Source organism: Oryx dammah, unplaced genomic scaffold (assembly GCF_014754425.2).
Source record: "Oryx dammah isolate SB20612 unplaced genomic scaffold, SCBI_Odam_1.1 HiC_scaffold_23, whole genome shotgun sequence".
NCBI lineage: Eukaryota > Metazoa > Chordata > Mammalia > Artiodactyla > Bovidae > Oryx > Oryx dammah.
Window position 1 is genome coordinate 112,906,852 of NW_024070207.1, and position 27,791 is coordinate 112,934,642.

Here is a 27,791-nt window from a genome sequence, read left to right on the forward strand (position 1 = left end):
GAAATTGGGGGAGGAAGGGGAAAGGGTTTCGCTAAATGATGTCAAATATCCCTTCTAGCAAAATTCTATCAGGTTGAGTAAAGCCCATTTAACTTCACCATACAGATCTGTGCATAGTGAACCAAGCTGGTATTTTATTTTTGAGTTAAGAATTTTAGTACTGAAGAAAAGAAAAGAAAAACCCAAACCAACCAGCATCCTCTCCTCCCCCAATCCATCTGTAGCTCTACATTAGGAATTCAAATTGTAGTATTTTTAGCCTCTGGAGTTTAAGCAAGCCCTTAACCTGAGCCCCTGCCTGCATTTTATAATTTGTCTAATTTAAGTCATACAACAGTTCCATCTTTGACAACAAAGCAAAATCATTTTACTTATTTTTATGTACTTCAAGAATTACTTCTATGTGGAGACCTTGTAATACCAATGGCATACCAGGCAGAAAATGATAGAATTTTTTCCTTCCGTGGCTTTTTTTTTTTTTAAATGAAATACAACCTCAACTGTAAGAAATGCAAGTCACTTCAAACCCATTCAAAAGGTTTGCTTTAAATAGATTACCAGAGAGGTTGTATTAGAAAACAGAAAATCAATTCTAGATGAAAGCAAAACACACAGAACCTTCCAAATTGGCAAGAAAGAGCAGTTATATTAATCGTTTAGTTCTTTAAGAGCAGGGCGCTGGAGATGGAGAAAGGCTTTCCTCATGTTTCAAGATCAGGGTGGTTTTAGCCATCATTTCTGTGCTTGGTGCACCTTGTAAAAATAACTTCCTGAGGAGGGGCGCTTTGAAACTGCAGCCTCTGCCAGCTTTGCAACCTTACTGCCCATTATCACATCCCAGCACTGAGGACGGGGCGGACCTTAATTAGATCAGAGCCTGGAAAATCTGGAGCTTCCCTGTCGGCTCAGATGGTAAAGAATCTGCCCGCAGTGAGGGAGACCTGGGTTCGATCCCTGAGTCAGGAAGATCCCCTGGAGAAAGGAATGGCTACTCACTCCAGTATTCTTGCCTGGAGATTTCCATGGACAGAGGCATCCGGCAGGCTACAGTCCATGGGGTCGCAAAGAGTCGGACACAACTGAGCGACTAATACACTGGAAAGTCGGGGAGAGAAACCGCAAAGACTTATTTTCTTAAAGGAAGTGGTCATTCAAAAGCAGAAAACCCAAGTCACCTACAGTTTCCTCGTCCACTTTGCCAAGGGATGGGCGAGACAGGGTTTAAGAACAGGGAGGGAAAACTCAGCCGGGGTCGGGGAGAGAGGTGGGCGCAAACTCCCGAAAGCGGAGTGTGAAACAAACCAGGGAGACCTCGGGAAGGGCGCAGAGTAAGGCCCAGCATCACGCAAGGGTGAGTCCAGGTGAGGGGCGTGCTTCGGAGCGCCGCTGGCTGGGAGCCTGGATTCGCCGGGGCAAGATTCCGGCCAGCGGCTCCTCTGCGCGTAGCGGGCTCCTGGGTGTCAGCGCGCAAAATCGCCGCTTAATCCCCGCTCCCGAAGGATTAATTAGGGCCTCTTTAAAGCAGAAAGCTGCGAGCCAGGGGCTATTTTCCTAGCCACAGGAGCCCGGGGAAGAGGGTCGTCCTCCTCCAGCCCAGCCGGGCGCCCCTCCCCAGACACCACCAAGCACAGCGTCTCCGCGACTCGCGCCTCTCCGGTGAGCGCTCTCCGCACCCCCAGGCGGGTTACCGGGACCCCCTGGTGACCGGCGGCTTGACGGGTCACGAGAGTCATGTCCCAGGCCGGGCCGCTTCCTCCTGCGCCCTCGGTTCTCAGCCAGCAGCCGGGGAGCGGGGCGGGGCGCGCCAGGGAGGCCGAGGCCGCGCGCTATTCCTGTCACTGTGAGCTACTGGCATGTTATGTGTGGCGCCCAATCACGCCTGCGACCCGTCGCGCTGACCCGCGCCCCTCCTCCCTAATCCCCCAGGCTTTGATTTGATCCTCCGCGCGGAACAAGTTCACCCCCCCTGCCCCTTAGCTAGTTGTCCCCGGCCCTCGCCAGTGCCCGCAGAACCCTCCTTGTCCACCCCCGGGAGGTCAGAGCCCTCGCCCCGCACTTCCCGGACAGCCCTCGTCCGGCCCCATCTGTGCATCTGGGCCGTCGGAGATCCAGCACCCCTCGGGAGTCAGTCCATCCGCAGCTCCGCCCTTTCAGGTGATGGTGCGCGGCCACTGCGGCCCCAGGCGCGCAGGTGTGGGCTCCCCAAACAGGGCCGGGGAGGGGGTTTTGGGCAACGCGCTGGCAGCCTCGGCAGCCGCCGAGACCGAACCCTGCACCTCCCGGAAAACTCCAAACTCCGCGCTCTCCGCTACTAGGTGCTTCTGGAAATCGTTTCCCTACCAGATTTGCTCTGAGAAGGGTACGGGCAGATCTGCGGACCTGTATGAAGGAGGCCTGGGCTTTAAGCTGAGCAGGCAAAAATGGACCCCTGCTAGGGGCTCTTCGGCTCGCGCGGGGGGCCCGGGGGCTCCGTGTCCCGGGATGCCTCCGGCCGCGTCTGGCTGGCCCCAGCCCCGGCCCGGCCGCTTCCCGCCCTGGGCATCATGAGTTACTTCCTGTCTTACTGCAAAGCTCATGGCGGCTCGCTGCTCACCGGCTACCAGGCGCTGCGCGCCGAGGGCTTCCTGTGCGACGTGACGCTGGAGGTGGAGGGCAGCGAGTTCCCGGCGCACAGGTCGCTCCTCGCGTGTTCCAGCGACTACTTCAGGGCTCTGTTCAAGAGTCACACCCGGGAATCCCGGGCGAGCGTGATCCACCTGCACGTGCCGTCGGCGGCGGGCCTGCAGCGCCTGCTGGACTTCATCTACACCGCCTGGCTGCCGCTCTCCATGGACACAGTGGAGGACACGCTGGAGGCGGCCAGCTACCTGCAGGTCACCGAGGCCCTGGGGCTTTGCGGCCGCTACCTGGAGCGCCAGCTGGCCCCGGAGAACTGCTGCTTCGCCGCCAACGTGGCGGCTCGCTTTGGCCTGGCGCACACGCTGGGCGCGGCCGAACGCTGCATTGTGACCCACCTGAGGGAACTGCTGGCGCGGGGCGCGGGCCCGGCCGGCCTTCTGGAGCTCAACCCCGCGTCGCTGAGGGCCGTGCTGGGTGCCCCTGACGTGGCGCGGGTGCCTGAGGCCCGGCTGCTGGGCCTGGCGCTGGCCTGGCTCCGGCAGGAGCCCGAGGCCGAACGCCTGGCCCACTGCACCCAGCTACTCGAGCGGGTCCGCTTCGGCCTCGTGCCCGCCGACGTGCTGCGGCGCGTGTACTCGGGCTCCGGCCTCACTCTGCCCGCCCGGGTCAAGGGCCTCATCATCCAGGCCCTCAACTACCACACGTCGCCCTCCCGCCAGCCGCTCATGCAGGGCGAGCAGACCAGCGTCCGGAGCCCTCAAACACGCATCTTGTTGGTCGGGGGGCGCCGGGGGCGGGAGGTGGTGACTGAGGAAGTCGTGGTCCCCCCGCGGGCAGCCCGGGGCAGGGGCGCCGCGCCGGAGCCGGAGGAAGAGGAGGGAGAGGAGGAGGATGAAGAGGAGCAGGTGGAGGAGGAGGAGTGGGAGCTCACCCAGGACGTGGTGGCCTTTGACGTGTACAACCACCGCTGGCGCAGCCTCACGCGGCTGCCTGCTCAGCTGCTGGGGCACAGCGTGTGTGTCGCGGGCAACTTCCTGTTCGTCCTGGGCGGGGAGAGCCCGTCGGGCGGCGCCTGCTCGCCCCCAGCGGACGGCCCGCTGGCTGTCATGGCTCAAGTGCACCGTTACGACCCGCGCTTCCACGTGTGGACGACGGTGCCCCCTATGCGGGAAGCACGGGCCCATTTCTGGTGCGGCGCCGTGGGCGAGGGGCTCCTGGCCGTCGGGGGCCTGGGCGCGGGCGGCCAAGCGCTGGCTTCGGTGGAAATGTATGACCTGCGCCGAGACCGCTGGACGGCGGCCGGGGCGCTGCCGCGGGCTCTGCACGGCCACGCGGGCGCCGTCGGGGACCGCGGCGTCGTGTACATCTCCGGGGGCAAGGCGGGGAGAGGCGACGGCGGCGCGAACAGCCTCCGGGACGTGTTCTCCCTGGCTCCCGGGGAGCAGGCGTGGAGCAAGAGAGCGTCCATGGGCACGGCCCGCTTCGGGCACCACATGGCCGCCCTGCGCGGCGCGGTGTTCGCCTTTCTGGGGCGCTACGAGCCCTTCTCCGAGATCGAGCGCTACGACCCCGTCACCGACCAGTGGACTCGGCTGCGGCCGCTACCCTACGACCGCTTTTGCTATGGGCTGGCCTTGGTGGAGGAGACGGTGCTGCTACTGGGCGGCCTCAAGTGGCGGGACTCACGCCAGGTGCCCACCCGCAACGTGGTGGGCTACGACCTCGACCTGGACCGCTGGGAGGACATTGGCTGCGCGCTGCCTTGGGCCTGGAGCGGCCTGCAGTGCGCAGTACTGCAGCTGGCAGAGGGTGGGGACGAGCAGAGGGAGGGAGAGCCGGGAGAGACACCGGATTTTGTGCTGGGCTTAATGGGTTAAGCAGCCTCAGGGTTAGGGAGGAGGAAGCCATGGATGGGCTTTTCCTAGACTTGGCCAAAGAGAAACATTTGCCCTTATTCTGAGAATGGGAGATGGGAGGGATCAAATTTAGAAGGATATATGAATCATCTCCAGCGAGCTGGGGATTTCTAGAAATTCTCATGTTGGGCTAGAGATGGACTTTCGAAAATAAAGTATGAGCCCGTTCTCCCTCTTGTAGTTAAAAGTGTTTCCCAGGTTCTAAGCAATGATTATCTTTGTACCAAACAGCCAAAAAACGTACCATAATAAGTTATATACCAGACCAGAAAATTGTTAGGTATAATGACTGTAATAAATGGTTCTAGAAGATGGCATTATCTGAATAAATAGTGAAGGGAAAGTGCCTTGGTTAAAAAACATGCAATCATTGTAGGGAGAACTATGATTTTATGATACAGAATCATGGTTATAGTTCTGCTTTGATGGTTTAATATAGATATGGAACTGAGAAAAAAAATCTAGAAAGCACTTTATTTTTATTTTTGGAGAAAATAACCTAGGTTAAGTTTTTCTGTACTTCATCCTTACTTACCCTAGTCTGCTTTTGCTCTGACTTTTGGCAGCTTATTGGTTTTAAGTTTTATTTGTGCAGCCCTTAGCCATAATAACTTCCCTGGTGGCTCAGATGGTAAAGCGTCTGTCTACAATGTGGGAGACCCGGGTTCGATCCTGGGTTGGGACAATCCCCTGGAGAAGGAAATGGCAATCCACTCCAGGACTATTGCCTGGAAAATCCCATGGACAGAGGAACCTGGTAGGCTATAGTCCATGGGGTCACAAAGAGTCAGACACGACTGAGTGACTTCACTTTTGCCATAATAGTCCGGCTTCTCTGATTTAGTGGAACATTTAACAGGGCTTCCCAGGTGGCGCCGATGCTGGAGACAAAAGAGAAGCGGTTCTATCCCTTGGTCCGGATGATCCCCTGGAGGAGGAAATGGCAATCCACTCCAGTATTCTTGCCTGGAGAATCCCATGGACAGAGGAGCCTGGTGGGCTCCAGTCCATAGGGTCACACAGAGTCGGACACGACTTAAGTGACTCAGCAGCAGCTAACAAAACCCCTATTTCTTTCATCCTCTTTAAATGTTCATTCTGCAGACACGCTGTAGGTAATACTTGTAAAAAAAATTTTTTTAAGGTTTATTTTTGATGGTACCCCGCCTCCCAGACCCTCTACCCCACCTTCCCAAAAGAATCACAGAGAAAGGAAAGAGCAGCAGGTGAAATTTTAAAGTTTGTGTCAGGTAAATGGGAAACCAACTTGATTTTGCAGGATTTCAGAGAAGATTCTTGTATATACTGGACACTGCCTCTTCTGGCTTATACCACAGTGGAGTGACAAAGTTAAAACTTGTAACTGGGGGTGGTGGGGTGGCATGTAATTCGGTCACAAAGAAATGTGATGTGGACTGCATGAATAAAATAGGTGCTTTATAAGGATTCATTAAGAGCTGAATTTATTTGACTTCAGTTTACAGTGCCGCCTCTCTCCTAGATTTGAAACTAATGCAATAAAATGTACAGATATATAGCGTTAAAGGTCTCTTTCATGCTAAGCTAGCCACGAGTCTTTTAAAATTCATTAGTTTACTTTTTACCATTTAAAACAACAGAGCCAACTTTACCAAAGTAAAAGCCGCTTAGTAGCAACACAGCTAGTTTTTCCATCAACTGCTCGCTGTTGACAGAGGCACAATCTGGCCACTGTATCCACGACACATCCATCAGGTACATATATTTTTAAGTAAATGTACACATTTGGTCTAGTAAACATCAACAAGTCTAAACACCTGTAACAAGCACACTTCATTTTAGGACAAGAGGTTTCTTTTTTTTTTTTTGCTTTTTGTTTTTTTTTTTTTTTTACATATACAAAATCCCACAAATTTAATGTGCATCAATATCCATGCAGTAAATAAATGTTTTTACAAATAGGTTTTTTAAATGATAAAAATATTACACTGGACCCCAAATTCCATACAAACATTAATACATGATTTCTCATCCACTTTGACTAAATATAGGATTACTGAAAATGTGCTGTAGAAAGGCCACTCTCCTGTATAGTTGTGCAAAGTCTGCAGAACAATAGTGATTCAATGGTGGTTTCAAAAGCAAAGAAAAAGATCCTCGCTGTGGAGTTTTTACTTTCTTCTCTACAGCAAAAATAGTCACTGGCAGATATCTGAACTCTTAGAGATGAAAGTACATTCACTGAGCTGTACAGGCAACAGTATAAAGCTGATTAGAAGTAGATTTCAGGATATAGAATAGTAAAGGAGGGTCTCTTCCTCCGTCTAAAGAAAAAAAAAAAAAACAAAACCAAAACCCAGCAAACTGTGACTTGTATGTTATGCAGCCAGACACTAAAAAGCAGCACAGTCATTATCATGCTGTGATCACTTTTCAAAAATGAGATGCTTATAAATGGAAATATATGAAGAGGATTTTTTCATAGACTTTATCCACTCTATAGAACAAATCATGAAACTAGGAAAAACCTCTAAAAATTGTTTCTCTCGTATAGTTCAATGTAATATCTCTCTGAATGACCATCATCCTCTTGCTCCTCAGGAGAGAGGTACATTTTTCTTTTTCAACATTGTTTTCTATATTAGAACACACATCAGCCTGTAACCAAACATATTTTACTTCCCTGCCTGAAGTATAATTACATAAGTTTCACTAATGGACTAGGGGGAAAACTGGACACTAATTGGGAAGTTGATTCATTTCCGTTTATATCTTGTAGGTTTTTAGGAGTTGGAGTTTAAAAACATGAGTTTGGGCTGAAATTATATATATATATATATGTTAGCTGCCTTTCTGGGTGAGTTAAGTGTGTTTTAAAAAATTCACTCTCAAATTCCTCTGTACACAATCAGCATTTCATCACTACAAAAATAAAGGAAGATTTAAACCAAGAAAATAAAGCAGCTCTATCTTCAATTTTGGTCTCAGTTACAAAAACATCTTACAAAGCTTTGCCCTGATACACCATTGAGTGTCCCCATGGATATGGAATAGTATTTCCATTAACCAGCTTTCACAAGTTAATAGACTATTAAGACGAATATTTGATACCTGAACTTTTCTTATGTTGATGCTCTTCTATTTTGCTCAACTCTTGTATGTATGCGCATCTACATTTCACAAAAATAAAACTACAGCATTAAACTTTGTGCAATGTTTAAGAAAAGTCTTAGAACATTTTAATAAATATAAAAAAGGTTTAAATTCTTTCCCACCCACAAGGATGTCTGCACCTGAAAAAATGTGATTTAGTTTTGAAGTCTTGTTTATATAAAATTAACTTAAAGGGAGAAAAGATGACCTTAGATAGAAAACCGCCTTTTTGTGTCTTTTTTTTCTACTTGAAGACCACCTGTCTTCAGGGTTGTTTGCAAAAGTTAATTTTGAGTCATTGAAGACAGTTGATTTTGCACATGGTAAACATAAGCTGAGCACTAACTGCATATAAAATATACAAATGCTCATTAAAGACAGTGGTATTATGACCATATAGGGTTTGTTTCATATAATGGTAACATTAAAGTATAGCTTGTCAACGTGTCCCACACGTTGATATAAAAACTACCTTATATACTTGTTCAAAGTACCAGAAGGTACCAAATGGCCAGAGGGCACAATACACTTACACATGCGTTTCAATGTATGAATGAGTGTGTGTGAGAGAGGAAGTGATTACATCTACTTCAGAAGAAATACTTAATGGGTCATTTGAGGTGGTGTTTTGACAGATATCCAAGAAAAGATCGAGGTACATCTGCTTCCACTGCTGGAATTCTTTCGATGTCAAGTCTGGATTGTCTAGTACTTTATCGATAATGGCTACTTCCCCTTCTCTGGCCTGAAAAATAAAAGGATTCAAGAGTTACAAAAGGGACAGAAATTTCTTCAAATTTTAACTAAAGAGTTAATAGGCAAAAGCCAAGAAGAAACAGCTCTGTTATACTCAAACTTGGGCTTCCCTGGTAGCTCAGAGGGTACAGTGTTTGCCTGCAATGCAGGAGACCTGGGTTTGAGCCCTGGGTTGGGAAGATCCCCTGGAGGAGGAAATGGCAACCCACTCCAGTACTCTTACCTGGAAAATTCCATGGATGGAGGAGACTGGTAGGCTACAGTTCATGGGACTGCAGAGTTGGACATGACTGAACAACTTCACTGGTTCACTGGATACTCAAACTCCCTATTTAGACTCAAATCCTCAGGTACTTTTTTCTACATGCAGGCACTCTTGATTTATTTTTCCTTCGGGGCCTATCCTGTTTCCCATCCCTGCCTATGGAAACTTTTCCTCATCCTTTAACGTCCAGTTCATATGCCTCTCATTTCTTCAAGCATTCCTTAAACAACTGAAAAAATGTTTTCTCCTTTGTTTCTATAAGTCCCCATAACACTTGATCACTGCTGTTGAGTGGGCTTATCCCATTGTGTCTTGAGTTACTTTTGCATTGTCCTATCTCCTCCTGCTAGATGCTCAGTTGGCAGTTTGGACCTGAATGAGAATGGGGGCTCCGTGAAGTGGGAGGTAGTAAGGATATCTCTGGACCTTAGTTGGGCACCAGAATTATTCTTATGTATATTAAAGCTCTTTAAAAAATTCTGTCTTAGTTATCAAAGGTCATTAAGTTGTCCCATGGATTTGCAACAGCATTCACATGAATATCAACTGAGAGCTAATTGACTATGAGAACTTGGCTGTTGGCTACCAGAAGTTTTTTCAAATCATGCATTTCCTATTTTGTTGATCTCTTTGGTTGTTGTTTAGTTGCTAAGTCATGTTCAACTCTTTTGTTACCCCATGGACTGTAGCCCACCAGGCTCTTTTTTCTATGGACTCTCCAGGCAAGAGTACTGGAGTGATAGCCATTTCCTTTTCCAGGGGATCTCCTCGACCCAGGGATCGAACCTGTGTCTCCTGCACTGGGAGGTGGATTGTTTACCACTGAACCACCAGAGAAGCCCAAGATCTCTTTGGTACTCTGTCTCAAAATTATGAAACCTCAGCAGTAGACTATGGATCTGAAATATTTTCCAAACGAACTCTCTGACCTTCTATTTCTTGAAATGACTGCATCACAAACTTGGTATGACAGTTCTTTTCTGCTTTTGAGTTTTTCAGGGAGCATGGTCTGATTAGGGAGAGTATGTATGGCAGGCCCTCTCCACTGAGACACACAGTGAGGGGGCTGACTTTTCTGGCTCCTTCTTCAACTTCCTGCCTGTTTCCCTTTCCTCACCACCTCCTCCCCAATCTGGGGGTGGCATAAGAAGACTGTAGACAATGTAAGTGCTTATGGAAATGTATAAGAAAAAAGTAACACGTGAGTTGGGAACTGCTAATGTATACAGCACAATTACAAAATTTCCACACGGGATATGAAACAATGTGGCTTCACTCCAAATGTGCTACAAGAGATATTCATAAAATATCTCAAACCCTTTTAGCACCCACCCCTGCATGAATGCTGTGCTCTTTTAATAACTGTATCAATTCTACAACATGGCATATTTATCTTAGGAAAACAAAAGACTGAGGAATAACATTAGCCCTGCATTTTTGGAAAAAAAAATTAATTACATCCTGTTTTCTCCTAGAACTAAGTTACATAACATGTAGTCTGTGCATGCTCTGAGATGTTAATATAAAGTTAAGATTATTTCCTTTTGGCCAAATACACTTATTACATTCGTTCTGGAGAGGAAATGGCAATCCACTCCAGTACTATTGCCTGGAAAATCCCATGGACAGAGGAGCCTGGTAGGCTGCAGTCTATGGGGTCGCAAAGAGTTGGTCAAGACTGAGCGACTTCACTCACATTCGTTCTATTTATCCCCCTCCCATTTTGTCCCCTAAAGTATCTGATAATCGATTTTGAGTTCAGGAATGAATCTCTTAAAACAAATGTCTCCTTCTATTTCAAATCTTACCTTTAAAGTGCTTTTGAGAATCCTCAGCCTGTGTAGTTTTTCATTCATCACAGGATCATTACATCTCTTTATAAATGATAGTTTGTATTCCATCTTGGTTGAAATGCGATGTTCTCCCAGGGGCGACAGACTGGCTTGCTCCAATGCCCTGTATAAATCTTGCAAAGAGTCTCCTAACTTTTCTTCCCTACTTTCACCTGCAATGTCCAAAAAAAAAAAAAAAAAAACAGAGAGAAATATGAATCCAGTGTAATACAGTGATTTGACATTCCAAAAATCTACTAAACAAACTAACAAAAAATACCTGAGAAACAGAATAATGAATGATCGGGAAAACACTATTACATTAAAAAAAAGAAAAGCAACCCATCAAACCCACAGTTGCTAGTTATATTGGGTAAGACTAGCTACAGGCAGCCAATTGTTTTAGAATAATTAATAGATACTTTAACAAAATACTCAATAAATAGCAAATCATTGTACATATATCTTGAGTCCATTAAATTCAAAAAATTACAGTACAAAAGGTACACAACACAGAAACAATTCTGAACATAATTTAACATTTTAAAACAGTAATGAATATCCCTTATCATTATACTGATAAGCATAAATGTGCTAAATAACAGAGCTCTCCTGGTTTAGCAATACTGAGTGAACTGATATTTACATTTTTCTAGAATTCATAAGATGGAATGGCATTCACTGGAGTATGTATGATTGTAAAAATCTTCCAAAAGTATGCTGTAGAGGATTATTAGGTTTCATGTGACTGCCATAGTAAATGTCTGCCACACTGTAAATATAGTAAATGATCATAAATCATCAATAATAATGTTTTAATTAGAATGACATGTGGGAATGTTTATATGCAAATGTAAGTAAAAATCTGGCATGTATTGAAGGAAGCTACTTAACATTTGAAAGACCAAGGAAGAAAACACTCCAATTAAATATTTTTGAGGGGAAAAAAAAAAAGGTCGAGTTCAGGAAAGCATCTTGAATCTATTTGAGCAAATCAAACTACCATATTATTCTTGAATTGTCTGACTACTGATGTATTTTTCTCAATGATAAACAAAGATTAACTTGGATTTTGCTTGGATTGGCAGATAGGATTAGGGTTATATCACATTTCCTTTAATAGAGAGCCAAAGAGTCCTATTTGAGGAATGCTAATTACATTGGCCCAAAAAGTAAATATGGAATATCATTCATTCCACCATGGTCCATGTGAATATTTTAGGCTTTCTGACACAGTTTTTTTTTTTTTTAAGACACCCTAATTGGTAATAATGTAAACATTTATATGTGTCAGGCACTAGGGTAAATGCTTAACATTCATGATCTCATTTAATTGTCACAGCAGTACTAGGAGTAGATCTATTTGATTTTCATTTTCTAGCAGGGAAGTACCTTGCTCAAAGTCACATTTACTAAGTGGTGGAGTCGGAATTCCAACTGAGCAGTCTGGCTCCAGAATTCATGATTTTAATAAGAATTCTAGACTGCCAGTTTTGTCAGGAATCATTTGAACTGTGTATTAAACAGGAGGTGTTAATGAATTTGTGAGATGCTTAAAATACAGAATTGAAAAAAAATTTTTTAGAGTGTACCTAAAGCTTCCCCCAAAGCCCACAAACACAGTACCTTAACTTGAAGGGATCACCTTTAGGGTGAAAAAGTGACTTCATTTAAGTTTCATATTCATTTACTTTCCTGCCAAGGTTAGCAACTATTGGTAAGTATGATTATTGAGTTCTCTCATTAGAAAGTCCTTTGTTATCAGCACCTGCTACCACTATTCCTCTACAACAAACTTTAACTTTCTAATCATATATCTAAGTTAGAACTATAATCTAAAAGTACAAAAAAAGAAAACCCTTTAAACAACAGCTTTTTAATTTTCTGTTGCCTCATCCTTCAATGTTTGCACCACCTAGAGGATTCTGAGGGGCTGGGTGGGGGTACAGAGGACTGTAAAAAGAGGAACTAATTGCCTTGTAGGCTAAGGTTGAAATGAGATAAAGAATTTTAAACAGAACGGTTTGGAGCCAGGAAGGCACAAAATCATAAGGTCATTCAGTGTAAAACTAAATGGAGTTGTAAAAACAAGGATACATTTGAACAGCATAATTCCATTTCATAAAATCATAGGCCAGGAAAGAACCCTGAGGAATTCTTTAGTAGTTATCATTATTTTTGCTTCAAGGCAAGACTGCATCTTAAGCCAGAAAAATTTCATAAAGCAGAGGGTGGGGGAGAAATCGGAGCCCTACCAGATGTGAATTATAGTAGTCTAGGTATCATGTAGCCTAATATATTATTCGTTTTTCAGTTCTTAAAGGAAGGTAAAGAAAAAAGGAATTCAAATAATAGTTTTAGGATTTAAGGGAGGCAGAAATATTTCCACATAGTAAATTTTTAAGATAACCTTCTTCCATATTACCTAACACTGTAAGGAGTATATTTTGTTGAAAAAACATTCTTACCCAGTTTTCTTTCTCCTCAATTCTTACAGTTTGTGGAATACTGAGTCACATGCTGGATTATAAAATAAAATTTCAATGTAGTTTTATTTCAAGAATGGTAAATAAAGATTTAATATAAAAAATGACAAACGTGACTTAACACTGAAAGCTTTTTTTTTCTTCTTGCCATTAAGGGAGGGGGAAGGTGGAACACGTTCAACCAAAGTACAACATATAATTCTACGAAGAGTCTGGTTTGACAGCTGTAAGGAGAATCAAGCATGGATTCATCTCTGGGCAGCACATATGAACAGGGAATCACAAGAAGACAGAACACAGAAACATTTCCAAGCTATGAATGGAACAGAGATATTAGAGATAAGTCAGGCCTCCTCCCCCCACCCCTATACACCATACACATATGTGACACAAGACACAGTAGTGGGGTGAGGAGGATGAAGGCTTGAGATGCCAGGCTCCTACAAAATGCCACCGATTACTAAACATTTTAAGACTAGACAAAGAGTCCCTTTATTTTCAGAGGAAGGGGGTGAGGGCTGGAGTCACATTCGAAATCTGATTCACTGTGCTCAACAGTCAAAACAACACAGAACTCAACATTCAAGACAAAAACAGACCTTTATTTTCTTTTATAATTTTCAAACTGGTTTCCTTGTTTTTTTTTTTCTTAGATGAATACCAATTAACTCAATCGGGGCTACCTCTGCAACTGAAAATGTGAAAGCACCTTTACTTCTTCTTTTTGCCCTCTTCTTTGTCTCTTTCTCTTCTGGTTTCTCTTTTAAACCCTTGCTTTTCTTCTCCTAGAAGAGGCTTGCTTTGGAAGAGGCGGCAAGCACTTGGTGAGGTCTGCTTCCTGATTGACTTTCTTTCAATGTGCCAGTTCAGTCATGGGAACACTGGCCCCAAGCCCAGCTCTTTCGGAATTTGAATGGATGGTTTCTGAAAGTTGGTAAAGTGTAGAAAACCACATGCAAACCACAGGACATATAGAGGAACCTTCTGTGATTCCTCAAGAGGAAGTGTATCCCTGATACAATGAAATTTAAATTTGTATCAAATTGATTCAGAAATTCTGGGCCTATGCAGGAATAAATTCGCCCTCAAATCACATTCACAACATGTAAATCAGTCCTGTGTCAGATGACACTTTTCTATTTCAATTTTATTAAAGTGAATAGAACATATAAAGTTCTCTTTCCTATATAAAATTTCATTGATGGATTTGAGGATCCCAATGAAGTTATGGGTAACTTGTATTCTGAGCCAAGGGAGGACTCGTTTCTGGCTGTGTCATAGTGGCAGGGCTAGAAGAAGATCCTCTTTATCGTTTCGTTTATACTCTAGCTACACCATGAAACACTGTGACTCTAAGAAAAGCACTGAGCATCGATATAGTTGTGTCTGGCTCCTTCAGGTTGCATATGACATCCAGGCAGTGATAAAAGCTCAAAGAAAAGATTAGCCAATAGAAAATAATAGTTGGTTGGAACTTTCTTGAAAAGGCTTATTAGCAGATGATAATGCATTCCTCAAACACTGCAGGATGCTTGGTTGACGTATTTCCTTACATTCATGCCCAGTGGATTTTAAACCTTTTCGATTGTATACCCTTTTCAGTTAAAACACTTCTGTTGATAAATATTCAACATATGTATTACTCTATATTAATAGATAGATAGACACAGAAGAGATACTCAAGAAAATGAGATATGAAACCTGAGGAGAAATCCCAATGTTTTTTTGTTCTGTACCTCACTCCATGTGTACCTTCTTTAGAGACCTAGACTGTGACTTTCCCTGAGTGCATATGCCTTGCTCTCTTTGTATTTCCCAGTCTTCTACAGGACATGGGGTCTGATGAACCCAATGTTTAAACCGAGTGTTGATTTTCTTCACTTTAGACACTAAGTACTCCAAAGAGGACCTTGTATCAGTCTGAATAATTTTTTATGCCAGTCTCTTGTGTAATGTCGTTTGTGATTCTTTGGTGAAAATTAAGAGCAGAGTACAAGTGTGGTGACCTAAAATGTTATTCTGGTGTCCTCGCTGTTTCCCTGCCCCTGCAATGACAATGTGGAAGGAGAGTAAAAAATGAAAACAAAACAAAACAAAACGAGTATACGAACTAGGCTCTTAAAGAATCAAGTCAGCAATGAATAATCAGTTCTTGTACATGTTTTGGAAGGGAACTGTGCTCTTTTAAAATTGGACAATGATGTCCTCGTGGAAACAGTTGTTCCTTCCACAACACAACTGGGTAATCAGCATAGAAAGCTGGAAAAGGCTAAGTCACAAGTGGGGGAGAAGGCTGGACATAGTAGCATTAGTCACCAGTCAAATGTGAGAGGTATTCGTTCTTGTACGGTCGCGGAGTGCTCTAAGGCTTCCAGGAGAATGGCATCAAGTATGTGGAGCACTATTCTCGCCATGAAAGGCAATTAGCATTTGCATTGAGACACAGGACTGTTTTCTGTGAATACTAATTTACCAGTGCGCCATAATGAACAACTTATTTATATATAAGGTGCCAAAGTTTTAATGGGTTTAATGGAAATAGGTTCAATGTCTGTAGGTTTTTTGCTAAAGATGATTATGCATTCAGGAGTTTATACTATAATCTGAATTGTTTTATAATGAAAGATTAGTTCTTTTAATTCATGTTTTTATATAAGTCAATGAGCTATGCCTTGTAAAACTGGGGGGAGGACAGTTTGTTATAAAGCATACGATTTTAAAACTTGGCTTTTACTTGTTACTCTGTAATCAACTACCCTTCTTATAATTAGAATTAATTGGTTTGTTTTATTTTAGGCAATATAACAATAATTTGTCTGATGAAAAAAATGTCCTTTTTTTGAAAGGACAGCTTGAGTGAGTCCACTGATATTGCTAAGTGCATTTTTAAGGAATATGTGAAACCCATCCTTGTACGAATGACCTTGTGCTTCACCAAAATTAAGTACAGCCATATCAGTGTTTGTCAATCCCTTCTGCACAAAAGTAAAGCTGACTTCCATAGAGGTGACACCACAGACAGAGCTGAAGCTTATTCTACATTTCATTCTCAAAGCAGGTAATTTCTGCCGAATTATGTGGTTTAATGCCACAACTATGAAAGTGGTTGTATTTTCAGGGTATTACGGTAGTTTTATGACAAATAGTTCAGATGGCAAAATCTTGGTGTCCTTGGCATTGATTTATTGACCCAAAAGGAAGGTTCTTTGAAGGAGAATTGCAAACATAAATAACAGATTCTATATTTACCCAGCAAATTTAGAAAATTTATATAAAGACATGGAGGTCAAGGTACCTGGTTCTTAGGAAAGAATTCATAAAGGATACAGTTTAAGAACAAAGCTAAAAGATGATTATTAAAAAATTAATGTGGAGTCATCATATTCCTTAATGAGAAAAAACTAAAATTCTTCATATCATAAAATTTTATGATGACTTAAACAGGGAGAATGACTCAAGACAATCCCATGAATATTTAAAACCAACATAATGCTTTTTGATGCATTTCTATATACCAGAACCATCATTTTTATATATATTTTAAAAAACACATTAAAATGGTTAGAGCACGGAGGCAACTGTAAGGCATATCAATGTGATTTTATTCACAACACAAATTCCATTTGTGAGAAAGAAGCATAGATTACTCCTCTTTAGAAAGATATTTACTATCAAGCATACTTAGCAAATTATTTAGCTATCTAAAAAGATCTGATACCAATTGGTCATATTTTTATTTTTATGTAATTTATATTTTTACAAGTATTCACATTATGCAATACCACACACTGCGGCGACAGGAAGAAAAAAAACATTTCCAAATACAATGTTAAATTATCTGTTCATTGCACAGTATGAAATATCCATTAATTAGCATTAAAATTATTACAGAGTATCTTATCCAACTAAATAAAGGAAATTTCACATCCACTACAGAAGAAAAATAAGCAATATTGAGCCATAAGGGACCCAGTTACATAGTATTAAATAATATCTGAAACTATTTTGAAAGACAACCAGACAAAATACTTTTTCCAAAGTGAAAACCACAGCCTATAGATTTGGAAAATTTTACAGAAAAGAATAGCTCATGCCTGTCCTATGAGGCAACACCATTTGTATACAAGTGCCAAGAAGTAAGGAGAAAGTTAGGATTTTAGCTGAGGAATCTACTAAAGCCTGGCATGTGGCATTTTCTTCATTAGTGCCACTGAAAGCAGTCTCTGTGTTGCACCTGAATACACTTTATAATAGAATAAACACAGCAAGTTTCAGAGCAGGTTGTAGATACCTTGCCTTAAGATTACACTTAATGTAGTACAATACAGCACGTCAAATTTTAAAAATGCAAAATACACTTAACACACAGAATTTGCTTTCTCTGCTTTGCCTTCAAGAGGCCACTTAAGAGTCCATTGAACAGCCAGGGTTTTCTAGTTATTGGAGCTGATCCCTCTCCTTTCCTGTGACAGGAGAACACAACTGAGCCCTTCCCCAGTCAGTGCCCTTTCCCTCTGTTCACCCACAGAAACAGCAGTTTTCTGTCACTGTGCTCCATCTTGATTGGCTTTGATCTTATGCTAGTCCCAGTGAAGAAAGCTTGCATTCTTCTTAAGAGTGGCCTGCCCCTCTTAATATCCCTTTAGGGAGGCCCCCAATCCAAAACACTTGATGATCTAAGCTTTTAAAAGTCTGTTTTCTGTTATAAACAGCAAGGACGAGGCCATTTTAGTTGCTTGCAAGAGGTTGATGTTAAGTCTGCGTCGTGCCGACTCTCTCCGATCTAAATTCTCTAAACATTAGCTTATCAATCTGTGAGTCCAATGGGTTGAGTGCCAACAGAAGTGGATCCGATTTGGCATGGAGAGGTTCTACCAACTCTCGCAGTGTATTAGCCTAATATGATAAAGCAGTGATACAATATGATGAAAGACCTGCGAGTGCCATTATTTCCAAAGCATATTAGTATTTGTATTAGAAATACCATCATGCAATACCCATGAAGAGAAAAGAGAAAAATATGGCTAGAATTGCATATGGTTTTAATACCATAATGTCTTTGTGTTGGCATGCAAGTCTACTTGGCCAAAAATGGGACTTTATTTTAAGCTTGGTTATCTCGAATTGCCAATCTTATGTATACAAAATAATACACAGCACAGATATCTTTTCTCACCTCTATACTTGTACATGCGTATCTGCAATTTTAATCAGAAAGTTTATGTTAAAAGTATTCTCCACACACATGTAAAATGATTAGTCTTCTAAGAAAACAAACTGTAGATCTATACAAGATCTTTCCTCAAATTCATCCAATCAAGAAGTATGAGAAAAGTTTTCTGGTCTACCTTCTATCTGACTAACCCGATTCACATGCTACCACGTGCTGAGTGGTGAGACAGAAAAGCCCAGCTAGTGTGGCTCCAAGGAAGTGGTCGAATGCAGACCAATACAAAGTGAACAGGTGAAAAGCTCTCACACGGTCAACGTGATGAAAGGGTGACTTGACACCCGAGCACAAGCCACATTCTTAGGAATTAAGAAACTAGAAGAGACTAAAGTTTCTGAATGACTTGGAAAACTCAGAACAAGTGGGCTAAAAATAAACTGTAGTCTCTTTTAGTTCATTTTATTTTGGATTTTGAGGAGTTCAAATATTGCCACCAGGCACCAATCAGTGGGTTTTTTTTTTTCTTTCTAACCTAGGGCAGATCTTTATTTGCTACATCCTTTAGTACCTTTTGAGTTATATCAAGAAGGAACAAACTGGGAGAGGGAACAGAGACAGCATGTTGTTCACTCCTAGCTCCTTTATAAAATGGCGAGGGAGTGTGTTGCCCACAGCACAGTATTTAGAAAATAGGCTGCAGTATGGTTCAGAAATCAGTAGATCTAATTTTTGTTTATCATATCATAACCTTCTTTTTCAGAAAAGGGGCTGGGAAGTAAGTAACCTTCATAGGTAGGTCAAATGAAAGAAAAGACAACACCTTATTTTTTTTTTTTAAAGAAAATGATAATACTGTAATGCGAACTCTGGATTCTACCACTCTGTTTAATAAGGTCATGGAACTTCAAACGGTAAAGTCAGAGGCAATCTAATACTTGGCACAAGGTCATCCTTAAATTTAAACTGTTTCTAATTTATCTATGCAACTCAAATATTTTCCCCTCAAAAACAACTTACATGAATGGTTTACTTTCTACTGAACTCAACCCATACTAAATCTGAACTAGAGCCTTGCTAATCAAGTCACATCTTAGTTACACGTAAGACACCATTTAATTAGGATTGGGAAATTCTACTTCAAGAGACTGGAAATACCTCCTCAGTTGAGGCCTTGCCAACATGCAGGATGGTGGGGGGTGGATCACTATTTCAAAGTGACTACAGCTATTTCCAGGGCTTCCCAGGTGGCTTAGCAGTAAAGAATCCATCCGCCTGCAATGCAGGAGACACAGGAGATGTGGGTTTGATCCTTGGGTGGGGAAGAGTCCCTGGAGGAGGAAATGGCAACCCACTCCAGTATTCTTGCCTGGAAAATCCTGTGGACAGAGGAGCCCATCCTGTGGACAGAGGAGCCCAGCAGTCTACAGTCCATAGGGTCGCAAAGGGTCAGACACAACTGAAGTGACTTAGCATGCACAGCTATTTCCAAGTCTGTATATACTAACATAAGAGAAGGTAACTCTCTGGCAAGGTGTCTCTTCAACTAGTAGTGGTCAGGTTACCAAATCTCAGGGTAGAGGTTTGTTAAATACAGATTACTGGGCCCTGCCCTTACTCTACTCAATCAAAATTTCTGGGTGTGGAGCTCGGGAATCTGCATTTTAAGCATGCAACCCAGGTGATTCTTGTTGCCCACTGCAGTCTGAGACCCCGTGCACGAGGCCAGTCACACTGTGACGGGCTACACTGTGGGGAGGGCTGGTTGGAGTGATGCCAACTTTTGTACTACACATAGAAGGAGTTTTTAAGTCACAAGCTTTGTAGTTGGACACATCACACAGAGTTCTATTTTCAGTCCTGTCAACAGTATAACACTGTATTATGTAACTCAAATAATCTCAAGGTTTTTGCCAAGGAATCTGATGGAAATATCCTGGTCTACTGAGAATATGGCAAAATGAAAGAGATTGTGGTATACTGCTTGAATCAATTCTTTAAAGATATATTTTAGGTAATGTTAAATAGCTCCTCTTTATTTTTGAGGCAAACAGAACAAAGAAACAGATACTTCCAGACTCAAGCCTGCTAAATCTACGTCTTGGTGTGGGCATTCTGAATCTCAAGTATGAACAGCATTGGCAGGCAAGGAGGGTCAGATATGCTGGACTGCTGCTGCTAAGTCGCTTCAGTCATGTCCGACTCTGTGCGACCCCACAGACGGCAGCCCACCAGGCTCCCCCATCTCTGGGATTCTCCAGGCAAGAACACTGGAGTGGGTTGCCATTTCCTTCTCCAATGCATGAAAGTGAAGTCACTCAGTCATGTCCGATTCTTATGGACTGGTATATGGCTAATCTACATGAAACCTCTAAAACACAAAAACATATTTCATAAAGATACTGTTCTATGAAAGCCTAACTTCTGCGAATCTCATATCTATGCGTCTTCAACTTTCTGCAAGTCCCTTTCTGGGTCTCAATATTCCTTTTCCCCTCCCTTTGTATTTTCATCAGGTATTCTCTCTCTGCCTATTTCTGTGCTGTGCTTAGTCACTCAGTTGTGTCCGACTCTGTGAGACCCTATGGACTTGTAGCCCGCCAGGCTCCTCTGTCTATGGGATTCTCCAGGCAAGAATACTGGAGTGGACTGCCATTTTTGACATCTCCAAACTGACAACTTTACCCCTACTCAAATCCCATGGACAGAGGAGCCTGGTGGGCTACAGTCCATGGGGTTGCAAAAGAGTCGGACATGAACTTAGGGACTAAACAACAACAAAATTTTGTGCCTGTTTTATTTATTTTTTTTAAGGACAAGTGGAAATTGCATGTTTCTAAAAAAAAAATCCCCCAAACTTAAATTGTATGGCTCTTGATTGTTTTTATTCTTTTGGTCAATATCCCAACTATAAAAAATATTCCATTCCCTACTTCCTGCTCTTAAAATATACTTCACTATTTAACAAGCTTTTAATCAAGTACATTTTGAAACAATAGCTATATCTATGCTAGCCCAAGAAAATCAGTAATGTTTCTGTTTGGCATATTACTAAAATAATTATTGAGCTTCCATTCATTACTGAAACCTTTGATTGTGAGGCCACCAGCCCAGCTGGGTAGAAAGAGAAAGATCCTACTTCCTTGTTACTAAACCCCTCGAGATGTGAATGGTGTACCCAGATGTAATGCCATGTTGTATATAGGATGACTTATTCCAGTGTGGATCCACTTCTCATGCCAGCTCTTTACAGACTGAATCTATGTAGGATATGGTGAGAAAAATATTTCTTTCCCTTTTTGTTTTATGAATTTAAAACTCTTTCCACTCAAATTATAAGCAGAAATAGAAATGCTAGAAGTGTAACTTTTAGAAACGTAATCAGGCTAATAGATTATAAGGTACGGATAGAGGTACAAACATTTGCAAGAGAATGATTCAGTTTGAATACAAAATAGGTAAAAAATAAATCTTTTCCTTAATGAATGAAACAGAAGGAAATACATAAAAATGGAAATAAGAAGTGCTTAAGCCAGAACAGCACTTTCAAAGATTTTTACTTCTGAGTTATGGGAGAAAACTGGTTCCATATACTCACTTCCATTATCGGTGAGCCTGAGGGCAAATTTAAGGGCAAAGCCACTGACAACTGGTCTTAAGCTGCTTGCAGATAACAAGGCAGACATCCAAGCCTATCAATAGTAACACACGTGGAGCTCCTGGGAGAGTACAGACTGCTGTGAGCTTTTGAAAATGATCTGATTTATTGTGATTATCAGGATCTCTCTCTTCTTCCAAATGTATATGTTCACATTTATGTTTTTCTTTTTGTAAAACAGGAATATCTAACACCATGAGTTGATAGTCAGTGATAATTTTTCTCAGTGAAAGTCTTGGAAAAAGTGGGCTGAAACCTTGATTCAGAATGTTCAAACCAAGAGAGAGACTTATTTGTGGCTTGAATAGTAGCTGTTCAAATTTTGAGGGTCTATTTCCTTGTAAAGATGAAGCTCAAATAGACAGAATATCAGATTTTAAAAACTTTGTTTGCTTATTTTTAATACCATGGGGGAGGAACTAGAAAATCTTTTATTTTATGAATGATGAAGTATTCTTTTTCAAAATAAAGTGATAAATAGCAAAAAGTAATATAGTTTGTGCTTATACGTCTAATACTTATGAATATCTTTAATTAGAAATTTTAGGTAAAATAAAAATATTTGATGAATCTAGCCACAAGCAAAACAGATAAGGAAATACTGTTCCCAGATTAGAATGTTACTCTAACAATTCCATTCTCTGTGTATAATTCACAAGAGACAGAATACTTCCTTATGAAGTGGTATCTCATCTTAAACTACTTACCGCTATACAATGACCTTAAAGTACATTTAGGACTTATGGGTATACCACATACTACTTTTCCTGTCTGCATCAAAACTACTACCTGAAATAAAGGTACATCTAATGTATCCTTTAAATTAAGCTTATATATTAGCAACAGCTGAAAAGGTCTTTTACATGTAATAGTCACAGAAGTACTTATTATGTTAATTCAATTTACCCTGAGTTTATATTCAATGAAGAGCCTATAGATATATTAGAAAAATGTACTATGGAATTCAGCCACATTATATTGTCATTCCAAATGTCATCTTTCAGATTTTAAAACAGAAAATGGGAGGAATTCACTTTTATAGACATGCATTGTTTAAGGATTTAATGGGTACCTATGTGCTTCCCTGGTGGCTCAGAGGTTAAAGCATCTGCCTGCAATGCGGGAGACCTGGGTTTGATCCCTGGGTCAGGAAGATCCCCTGGAGAAGGAAATGGCACCCCACTCCAGTATTCTTGCCTGGAGAATCCCATGGACGGAGGAGCCTGGTGGGCTACAGTCCACAGGGTCACAGAGTCGGACATGACTGACCAAGTGACTTAACTAAACTAAATGTGTATATATATGTGTGTATACTACATCAAGTGTTAGGGGTAAATATACAAAGACGATAGTCTGACCTCAAAGAGTTCATGGCATAGCTGTATAACCCCTTCCCCATTTCTGTCTTATAATTTTATAATTAAGGATTATCAGTAAAATAAAGCTCTACTTTACTAGTATAAATATATATATACATATATACAGATACACCTATATAACTATAATATAATTATAAAATTACCCTAACAATGTATATTGTATGAATATATTAATTTAAATGGTTAGTATATTTGGAATACATAGAAAATAAATTTTAGGGCAAATTTAAAGAAGATCACTAAAATATTAATATATGTGTGTATATACATATATATATGATATAAAACAGCTGAGTTCTGGTGCTTACAATAGACTTGAAAACTGAAGGGGACTGGAACAGAATAGAGAGCCCAGAAATAAACCCACACACCTATGGTCTATTAGCCAAAGGAATTAAGAATATATAATGGAGAAAAGATAGTCTCTTCAATAAGTGGTACTTGGAAAACTGGACAGCTAAACGTAAAAGAATGAAATTAGTACATTCTCTAACACCATATACAAAAATAAACTAAAGGTGGATTAAAGACCTGAATATAATACTGGAATCCATAAAACTCCAAAGAAAACACAGGCAGAACACTCTTAGACATAAATAAGAGCAATTTTTTGGAGATCAGTAAAGCGAAGGAAACAAAAGCAAAAATAAACAAACGGGACCTAATTAAACTTAAAAGTATTTGCATAGCAAATGAAACCATTGACAAAATGAAAAGAACCTACTGAATGGGAGAAAATATTGGATTGGTTCATTTGGGTTTTTCATATGTGGTTACTGAAAAAAAACAGAATGAACTTTTGGGCCAGACCAATATTTGCAAAGGGTTTAACTGTGATAAGGCGTTAATATCAAAAATACATAAGCAGCTCATACAACTCAACATCAAACAAACAAACTGAGTAAAAAATGGGGAGAATATCTGAATAGACATTTCTCCAAAGAGGACATGCAGATGGCCAACAGGCACATGAAAAGATGCTCAACACTGCTAACCACCAGGGAAATACAAATCAGTACCATGATAAAATATCACCTCACACTTGATAGAATGGCTATCATCATAGAGAAAAGAAATAACAAATGTTGGTGAGAATGTGGAGAAAAGGGAAGCTTTGTTAATGGGAATGTAAAGTCACACAGCCACTATGGAAAACACTATGGTAGTTTCTCAAAAAACTAAAATTAAAACTAGTATATGACCCAGCAATACCACTCCTGGGTATATATCCAAAGAAAACAAAAAATACTAATTCAAAAAGATACATGCACCCCAGTGTTCATAGTAGCTTTATTTACAAGTGCCAAGATATGGAAGCAAGCTAAGTGTCTATCAACAGATGAATGGATATGAAGATATGGCATATAATGGAATGAATGGACTTGGAGGCATTATGCTAAGTCAAATAAGTCAGACAGAGTATGACAAATACTGTAAAATATCATTTATATGTGCAATCCAAAAAATACAAAAACTAGTGAATATAACAACAAAGAAACATAGTCACAGATACAGAGAAAAACTAGTGATTACCAGTAGGGAGAGAGAAGGAAGAAGGGGCAATATAGGGGTGGGGGATTAACAGGTACAAACTACTATGTATAAAATAAATAAGGATATATTGTACAATACAGGGAATATAGCCAATATTTTATAATAACTATAAATAGAATATAACCTTAAAAAATTGTGAATCACTATACTGTGTACATCTGTAACATATAATATTGTACATCAACTACACTCCAATGAAAAATAAACAACAACAACAAAAAGCCTTTAAAAAAACTTGAAAGGAATCATAATATGCCACCTCAAAATATACCACTCTGGCCTAAGGATTATTTTGACCTGAAGGTAATTAAGAAGCAGTAGACACAGAAAGATCTTTGGCCATCCCTCTAACTGCCATAAAGCAGGACATATGTTTCCCACTCTGAAATTGTTCCTCCTCTCCTCTTGTATGCCGGGAGAACAATGCTTAACACTGAAGACAGAAAGTTGGCATCAAGATGGGTCTGCACAAACAAATCTTACTAAAATAGCCCTTATCTTCTGTTAGTTTCCCCATATATAAACTTTTCCAAAATTTGCCACTTTAGAAACCCAAACCCCCTTTCTGTTTTTTTGTCACTTCTCCATAATTTACCATGCTTTGTTAAAATGGTATATAAACCTCGGGTCTAAGTGCTTCTTTGGGTCTTCATTTCTTTCCTTTGAAGGCCTCTATACACATAAAAATTAAATTAACACAATAAAATTTATATATCCTTTCTCTGGTTAATCTGTCATTTGTTAGTTTAATTCACAGGCTCCAGGTAAATAACCTAACAGAGCAGAGGAAATGTTTCTTTCTTTCCCTATAAAACATTTAAATCAAGCCTTAAACCATTCTAAGTCATATATCTTTTAAAATATTTATATTAAAAATATTTAAATACGAAGTAAATGCATTCCATAAAGTTATTTTGAGATAATTTCCAGCAACATGGATAGATGGCAGTTTATTGGCTCTTGCAACCTATTTTATGATTATTTATTTTAAAGTAATCTCTTTAAAATGATCATTTCCAAAAGAGGTAAGAGAGCTAAAGACTCTTTTACTCTCCAATAATGCAGAGATAAATGATGTATATTTTTAATTTATGAAAACTTTCAACCTCTAACACCACCTTACATGGTTATATTGAGTTGGCTAAAAAGTTTGTTCTTATGGACTTCTCTAAGAGCTTACAGAAAATCCTAAATGAACTTTCTGGCCAACCCAATAATAAAAGGATGAAATTCAATAGATGATATTCAGTCTGGATGATAATCAGTGTGAACTGCAACTCAGTGCTGAGAACTGCCAATGGGGTGAACAAGTGTATCCTATGTGACAGAACACTTCATCTGTGACTATGTCTAGTCTGCCAAAATGAAAAGGTAAATTGGGACTAGCTACATTTCAGTCATTTTCTTGACTATTTATTTCAACGGATTACTCTTTGGTCCTTCCAACCCTATTAGGACATTCTCTTTCCTAGCTGATAAGCAGTCAAAAAAGCAATTCCAATGTTATCTGAACCTTGAATCACTTATGAGACTGGATGGTAAAAAAAAGTCTTCAGAACACTGATGATACTTCCATGACTCAAACTATTTCATTTGCCTGTTGCACTTGACTTGAATTCTACAAACTGGACATTCTGATGGAATAACAGGTAAAGGTATCTCTACCTGGGGGGCTTGGAGTTGTAAAGACACATTTCATATGCTGAGTCCATCAGAATTTACTCAAAGTGAACAAAGGACTTTGTCTTATCTCCTCTTCTAAGTTGCTGAGCAGCAAACATGATCTACGATCAGTAAATTTTGAGCTGATACAAACTACTTTTATTGGCCAGCTTGCTACTAAGGTAGACTAAAAGTAGACAATGGCCGCTACCACTAAGTCACTTCAGTCATATCCGACTCTGTGCGACCCCAGAGACGGCAGCCCACCAGGCTCCCCTGTCCCTGGGATTCTCCAGGCAAGAACACTGGAGTGGGTTGTCAGTTCCTTCTCCAGTGCATGAAAGTGAAAAATGAAAGTGAAAAGTGAAAGTGAAGTCGCTCAGTTGTGTCCGACTCTTAGCGACCCCATGGACTACAGCCTTTCAGGCTCCTCCATCCATGGGATTTTCCAGGCAAGAGTACTGGAGTGGGGTGCCATTGCAACTTCTTAATTCTTGAAAATTTTATCTAAAATAAAGACTTAACGTACATTTTTTTTTCAAATAAACAGTAACATAGATCTTAGTGAACTTCTGCTCTATAAAGTTCCACTCTATTCTTATTCTCACACTAGAGTCATATACTACCCTCAAAGTATGGTCATACTGATTTTGGAGAGACTACTTAAAAAAAAAAATATCATTCAGTATCAGCTCTAGTATCATGATACCATCCAGACTAAACGAGGGGAAAAATAGAGGCACTGATCTGTAGAAGTGAGTGAAATAATAAATTCTCTTCAACAAGAGTACCATAATGGGTGCATGTGTATAGGTTGGGAATAGTAATAAAAGGAGTGATTCTTAGGCTATAAATTTAAAGACATTACTTCCTCTCATGCTATAACACTGTTTATGATTACAGAAACTTGAAATTGACTTCTGCTTACTTTTCCCAGCTAAACTTATATTACCAAAAACTTGCAATACTGATTTCCCCCTTCAATAACTTCTAAATGTTAATACCTTGTTGCTAACCTCCTTGGCATACCAGTGTGACATTTGGGATCATTTGCTCATTAGCAACTTTGGCAAGGAGTCACTTTGGGGGCTCCGCCAACTGAATTTCTTAGCAATAAAGACAACCAAAAATACCTTTCCAAGCAAAGCAAGTGACAAAAAAAGTAAAAAGAAAATTCAAAAGGTATTCGTAATAGTCTAAAATTTTATCTGAACACTTACTTATCAAAATTCATATTTTTCTTACCTCAAACCAGTTATAATCTAATCTCTCACCCTAATCAATAATATTTTCAGATTCTCTCTTATTTTTCAATATATAATAATTACATCAGAGACTATTCTCATAAATCCCCATTGTTAGAGT

The 27,791-nt window shown here is 40.8% G+C and overlaps 2 protein-coding genes across 6 annotated transcripts in view; one reads left to right on the plus strand and one right to left on the minus strand.

The window, feature by feature from the left end:
* The first annotated feature begins 464 nt into the window (after positions 1 to 464).
* KLHL34 (kelch like family member 34) lies at positions 465 to 5,981 on the plus strand. Its single transcript, XM_040266674.1, has one exon. It carries the CDS (start codon positions 2,544 to 2,546, stop codon positions 4,494 to 4,496), a length of 1,953 nt encoding a protein of 650 aa, XP_040122608.1. The 5' UTR covers positions 465 to 2,543; the 3' UTR covers positions 4,497 to 5,981.
* Positions 5,982 to 6,387: 406 nt separating this feature from the next.
* CNKSR2 (connector enhancer of kinase suppressor of Ras 2) overlaps positions 6,388 to 27,791 on the minus strand; it is a 284,997-nt gene continuing 263,593 nt past the window's right edge. For 4 of the 5 annotated variants that reach the window (XM_040266671.1, XM_040266670.1, XM_040266669.1 and 1 more), the window contains 2 exons: positions 10,497 to 10,693; positions 6,388 to 8,412 (listed from right to left, as the gene is read on the minus strand). In XM_040266671.1, the coding sequence (XP_040122605.1) occupies positions 8,197 to 8,412; positions 10,497 to 10,693 (413 nt within the window). In that variant the 3' untranslated portion in view covers positions 6,388 to 8,196. Of the gene's footprint in view, positions 8,413 to 10,496; positions 10,694 to 13,643; positions 17,903 to 27,791 lie in introns of those variants that run through there. The other variant, XM_040266673.1, reaches the window with a different exon arrangement.

Bases quoted from the DNA above. Each gene is read 5' to 3' on its own strand.
- KLHL34 (XM_040266674.1), top strand. From the start codon at position 2,544: ATGAGTTACTTCCTGTCTTACTGCAAAGCTCATGGCGGCTCGCTGCTC.